General features: G+C 41.9%; 1 protein-coding gene across 1 annotated transcript in view; it reads right to left on the minus strand.

Moving 5' to 3' along the window:
* Positions 1-924: 924 nt before the first annotated feature.
* LOC109487862 overlaps positions 925-6,444 on the minus strand; it is a 13,922-nt gene continuing 8,402 nt past the window's right edge. Inside the window, exon 10 of the mRNA XM_019791962.1 lies at positions 925-1,398. Coding sequence (XP_019647521.1) covers positions 1,175-1,398 — 224 coding nt within the window. The 3' untranslated portion in view covers positions 925-1,174. The remainder of the gene's footprint in view (positions 1,399-6,444) is intronic.

Raw genomic sequence — 6,444 nt, forward strand, 5'->3', positions numbered from 1 at the left:
ACCAAAAATATGGGATTTATTTTTACTATTCATCGCCCAAGGCAACCATAACCAGACTTACCGTCATCGGCAAATCCCACTTTTCATTCAGTGGCAATGCCACTTTTTTTGATTATATTGATGAAATCCGCGCGCGCATCAATTTTCGTCCGTTTCCAGAAAAAATCGTTTGCTACCATACCATATTTCTCTTTTCTTCTCGTTCTTGTACTTTTCTGTTAACGAAAATTTCATTTTGTGGCGAATGACTGTGTTTCACTAAGAGTAAGAGGATGGCGATGTGTGTGTGTGTGTGTGTGTGTGTGTGTGTGAGTGTGAATGGCGTTCAGCCCCAAGGAAAGGATAGGTGTGTTTCCTGTATGTGGATGGCGTTCAGCACCGAAAACAGACTAGGTATGTTTTACTATTACTGAAAAACTGTATTTCCAGCGAACCCAGCGACATGTTCGGAGCACCGTGAATTGTAACACATGTATTATGTACCATTGTGATCATATGACCATGTTGTTCGAAAATCAAAAGATGAAACTATATACTTAATGTAATGTAATGTGATGTCTTGTATTGAATGTTGAGAGCAGTTGGAAAAGTATGCAATATTGTGAAACTGTCGCTCAAAAAATCTATATTCTATGCTGCTATTTTAAAAGAATTCTGAATATGAATTTACTGATTTTTTTCACACTTGGAGTGAACCCAGCGACATGTTCGGAGCACCGCGAATTGTTGTCGCAAAGTAAGTAATCATTTAACATTCACAATGTAAATACTTTTTCAGGGCTGACATACCGACATGACCTTTATTTACGCATCATGTGTGAACAAAGAAAACGTGTCAGCGTGCTCTTGAAATTTGTCAACAATGTCACCTCTCGACACAACGTGTGCGAACAAAGAGAGCTTGACAGCATGCTCTTAAAACTTGTCAACAATGTCATGACTCCAATTCAAGTTAACAAACAAGCTACTCATTTTCCCCATACATATATTCTGTACATAGGATGACGTTATTCATACAATGTATTTAGCTTTGTTAGATCTTTAGTTGTAGAAGACCATATAAAAATCCCTATACTTTTTGTTGAGTCAATAACGAATCTTCTTCTGCGTCTATTGTTATTAAACAACTAGTGCTCTGGGTCAGCTGATATATTTAAGTTGCGAGAAATAAGACTCATACACCCGCAATGCAGTCTTCTATCCTAACTAACTGGAATCCGGAATTCTCCACCAGATAGTCCAGGAGGAACACGGAGTTCATGTAGCTGTCCGGATGGTCTGAGTCCAGGACCAGAATTCCCCCTGTTTTTCCCAGGGCGCTACTGATGATCCGTAACGCCTTGGGAACCCGTTCCACGTCTCTGAAGCGGTAGTAGTTCTTGTACGTCAGGAGGGTGCCTGAGAATGGATACCTGTACGTTAGTTTAAAAACGTTTCCGATGTACACTTCCTGTTAACATGTTGGTATCGTAGAGCAAAGTAAAGAAGTTTATAAGACCAGTAATTACGTCATCTGACAAATATGATAGGATAAGTCGATTCGTAACAATGAAAAATACAAACGTTCAACTACGGGTGTGCCGGTTTACCAGTCAGAAATTATATTGAGCTTTATCATGTCGGTGTGTGGAATGAGATTACATACTATACAATACTTATTGCTATGATGTTCGTATCAGAGTCAAAAGTCAGAAAAACACATGATGCAGACCATGATTGCTACTTTGACAAATGCTTTAATTTGTAACTTAAAGAAATGAATGAAAAGAAACTTATGTGGTTCGCTTAAGTTCAGTTATACTGGCTGACCAATATATATACAAAATAGACATAAAAAATCTACTCTACCTGATGTGGGTGGAAATGCGACAGTCGGCTGTACGATTCGTAGGTCCGTTTTGTTGGCGACATCTTTCATTTGGTCGTTGACTTTCAATGGTAGGTAGTAGGCTGGCTGAATGTCAAGTTCCTGTAACCTAAGGGAGACTGCTATGATACAATTGAAACTCATTCTATCATAGATAACCAGTTATATGCGCCAAAAAGTAGTTACTGACGTCACTGACGAAAGCTAGTGGATACTAGCTGAAACGTCTGACGTTTTCAAAATAATATCCAGTTGCTTGAGTAACTACTTTTTGGCGTATCGTATTACCTGGGTGTCTAACCTTCATCGACGTAACCAGTTACATGTGCCAGGTGTGGAAAAATATAAACATTTCTGGAGAAAACAATTCTGGGCATTATAATGTTGATATATATATACATATGATATCAAGTCCCAATGTTTCAGTCATACAAAAATAGAAATACTTTAAGAGAAAGAATTCGTACCTCAGGACACTCATGATGAGGTTGGTGCGAATCCAGTAGGGATGTACCATGTCGAAGTGTCCGGGTGGGTAAGGGTGTCCCTCTCGAACTCCGATAGTGTGGTTTATGGACCAGTGCAGCACCATATCTGGAAACAGCTCTGCAAAGTCGCCGTGCACAAACAAACTAGAGAACACAGACACGGTCCAGTAAATCTAGAGACTGTACTTACATGGAGGTACCCGCCATGGTACTTACAGCACAGGCTACACAGGGGGGGGGGGGGCAGCAATCGTGATTGAATTGAATTGACATTAACAAGGAGACCATTAACGATTATTTTAGTTGAAAGTATATTTAGGTTGCACCCAGGCCAGAGCCTCAAAGGAGGAGATATTCTTTTTAGAACAGGCGAAAATCAATGCGCGGGCGGATGGCATCCATAAAATTAAATCAGTTTGGTCTTACCTGAGAGGAATGTGCGATGTGTAAGCTTGGATGGTTTCGATCAGTCTGTGGGCCATCTTGGCGTTCATGCCGACCTGCACTACCAGGGCTACCCGGGCGGGAACGGACGAATTGCTGGGCCCGCAGGAGGTGTAGACATTACCTGCAGACCCCGGAGTCTCGGGTGGGATCTGTGGTAGTATTTATTCATAAAATCAACGGAAGACCTTTGCTGATGCGATGATAGATACAATCTTGTCTGCATTAGCCGGTGATAGAAAAGTTTTAGAAATCACAAGCGAAGCGCATTTTAGATCTTTTTATTAAAAAGAGATGTATGGCCTTCTTCAAGATCTAGACACATTCACTCTTTACACTTGATCTCGCGGATTCGTGACATCATGCAGTGGTTAGTCAAAAATACGCAAGAGAAGTGTTTATATTTTAGGCCACTACTGAATGTGTTTTTGCGTGGTGGTGCCATGACATTATACTTTGTTGCACGTTATGTTGAATCTAACCTTTGATGTGTGCAGTTTGTCCATATCTCCGTACTTTTGCGTCTCTGCCGCCCAACTCTCTTGTTTTATTTTGTTTTTCTTCAGATCCTCCATCAGTTTGCTCTTTTGCTCAGTACTCCATCCAGTCGGTTGACCTGGGTGAAACTCCCCGTAAAACCTTACGGTAAAACATACAGTAGCTGTAAACAAATGTGCAAGTTTGGAAGGTTTCCTTTGGGTGACTGTGGTTGCTGACTGTAGACAGAGGTTTTCGTGAATCCAACATAATTAGATGCGACAGGATCTAGTTAGGCTGCGTTTTACAGTGAAGGGGCAGTGGAGGGATCTTGCAGTCGCCCGCGCAGCAGCCGACCGATGATGATGATGTTCCTCCAAGCAGCATTCCTCTTCAATGAATTTACCTTTACCATGAACATAATAACATTGGAAGGATACTTACTTATCAATCCAGCGAAATGTGTCTTCTTGCAGCATTTTCTTCAGTATGGTGTATTCTGCTCCCTCCACGTCCAACTTGAAAACTACAGGGAAGAAAGTTGCTCTTAACCTTAAAGTCGTAAAGTACGTCATCGATAAAAACGTAAATGTAGCTCAATGTTCAATGAAGACCCCCCCCCCCCACATACACACAGATGTATTTAAGAACTTTTGCTCGGAAGGAACGTTGTTGATTTTTACTATCACTGTTCTGGATTCTGGGATTGATGGAGAATACCTCTCACATCTCCTGTTTGCAGATTACATCATCTTAATGGCTACTTCACCACAAGAGCTGGAAGAGATGCTCCAGGACATACACAATGCCAGCAAACCATTGGGTCTGAACATGCACCTCGGGAAGACCAAGTTGATGTTCAATAAACATTATACGGGGAGGAAATAGAAGTAGTAGACAGCTACATATACCTGGGCAAAAAAGTAACACACGATGGAAGTCTCCTGCCTGAGATAAAGAGACGCATCACAGTGGGATGGGCAGCTTTTGGAAAAGTAGACAACATCATGAGAAGTAAGAAAGACTCAAGAGAAATGTTTTTAACCAATACATACTCCCTGTGATGACATACGGTAGTGAGACTTGGGCACTAACCAACACCCAGATGGAGATGCTCAGGGTTGCACAGCGGAAGATGGAGAGGATCATGCTTGGTATAACACTCCGAGACAGAAAAGAAACTCCTGGATCCGACTCTAGACAGGAGTAACTGACATCATCACTGCTGTCAACACAGCCAAACACCGCTGGGCAGGACATGTAGCTAGACTACAAGACAACAAATGGGTATTAAGAGCCACTGAGTGGACACCCCGGGAGGAGACGCAGAGGACGGCCCTGTACAAGGTGGAGGGATAGTCTTGTGCAACACCTGGGCCCTGCTTGACCCAGATATGCCAGACTGAGAAGAGAGTGGAACGAGTCAAGAGAGGGGTTCCTCCGTAGGAGCGACGATACCCTGGATTGAGTGAGAGAGAGAGAGAGAGTTCTGGTGACGTATTCTGTTGACGATTACTTGACGCTTATGGTTGGCACTTACAGTCACACACAGAAGAAATGAAGTCATAAAGTAAGTTATCGATAAAACGTAAATGTAGCTGAATGTTCATTGAATGCCCCCCTCCCTGCACACACACACACACACACATAGTACATAAAGTGTTTATACGTTCAGTGTTCTTCCGACATATTCTGCTGACGATTACTTTACGGTTATGGATGGCACCCATGCTAGCACACAGAAGGAAATGTAAACTTAATTATGTACTTATGTGGTCGTCTATTGCAAAGTTCCGCTGTATCCACTGCGACAGATCAACTGTGGGTACGGTCTTGCGGTGGGACAGTTTTCTTCTTCCTCCAGAAACAGTGTCGTTTTTCTCCTTTTCGTCCACGTAGAGTGTCCCCCCTCCCCACTGCATGTCTCTATTGTTGTTCTTTCCTTTATCGGGAGCCCAGGCAGACTCCGAAAATGCCGTCATGGTGCCTGGCAGGAAGTCACACGATGAAAAATGTTAACTGAGTATGTGTTAATAATCTACAAAGTTCTAGTCGTGTCATGTCTATAGTACTAGGGTATCACAGCAAGTGAAAAATTTGTCTTGAGCCAAAGTAATATGGATACTGAGCTTTCTTCAAACAATGAGTCAACATGAGTCAACATTGTCAACTCGGTAGTGCCCCACTTCGAACATTCTCAGCACGGACACGTTTTGCCACTTCCACTAAAGCAAATCACCCTTTCTTCCTCCATACACCACCTCTTAGGAGGAAGTTCCACGCTGAAAGCTTCTTTTCTACAACATCACTATGGGACAAGTTATCATGTGATTGTTTCCCAAATGGATATGACACTAAACTTTTCAAGTCTAAGGCCAACAAACACCTGTCCTCACTGTCTAGTACAGCAACCCAAAACATTTGAGTGGCTCTCATGAGCCTTGTTTTGTGGTGAATATGAAGTAGATAAAAACATGGATGTTAAAGAAGATACATGAGCATCCAACCATGATCTAATATTTATGGTCTTCTTCAAACCTTCAATCAATTAGATGTATGTTTCAAATTAAACAGTTTCAACAAATAATCCAGTTTACCGTCGTTGTCCGAGACAGCCACTGGACAGTGCAACACGTGGTCAGGATATGGGGCGAAATACGGAGCCAGCCGTTCGTCCAGCTCAAAGGAGTGAATGACATATTCATGGCCGTTAGGATACGTCTCTCTGTGGGGGGAGATCGCAAGGTGGAAGTTTAAGGTTTATATTGCTTCATCACAAGGTAGAAGTTTAAGGTTCATAATGCCATATATATTCATCAAGAAACTACGTTGGTAACTGTTGTTGAGTCGTGTGGCGGAACAACCAGGCGTTCGGCTCGGAACTTAGGGGTCCCGAGTTCGAATCCTTCCATGCCACCGATCTTGTGCTCTCGGGAAAGGCATGTGCACTTTACACGAATTTCTTTACCTAACTCAGGTGAAATGAGTATGTTTGTTGTCCGTTGATGTGTTTGTCTGCTTTGGTGGCGGCATGAAAATAATATAAGTCAAGATGGGCTATGTAACTCTAATAAGTCAATCAGTCTATACGTATCTGTTTTGCATATATATATATATATATATATATATATATATATATATATATATATATATATATATATATATATA

Source organism: Branchiostoma belcheri, unplaced genomic scaffold (assembly GCF_001625305.1).
Source record: "Branchiostoma belcheri isolate BF01 breed outbred unplaced genomic scaffold, Haploidv18h27 scaffold9, whole genome shotgun sequence".
NCBI classification, from domain to species: Eukaryota; Metazoa; Chordata; class Leptocardii; order Amphioxiformes; family Branchiostomatidae; genus Branchiostoma; species Branchiostoma belcheri.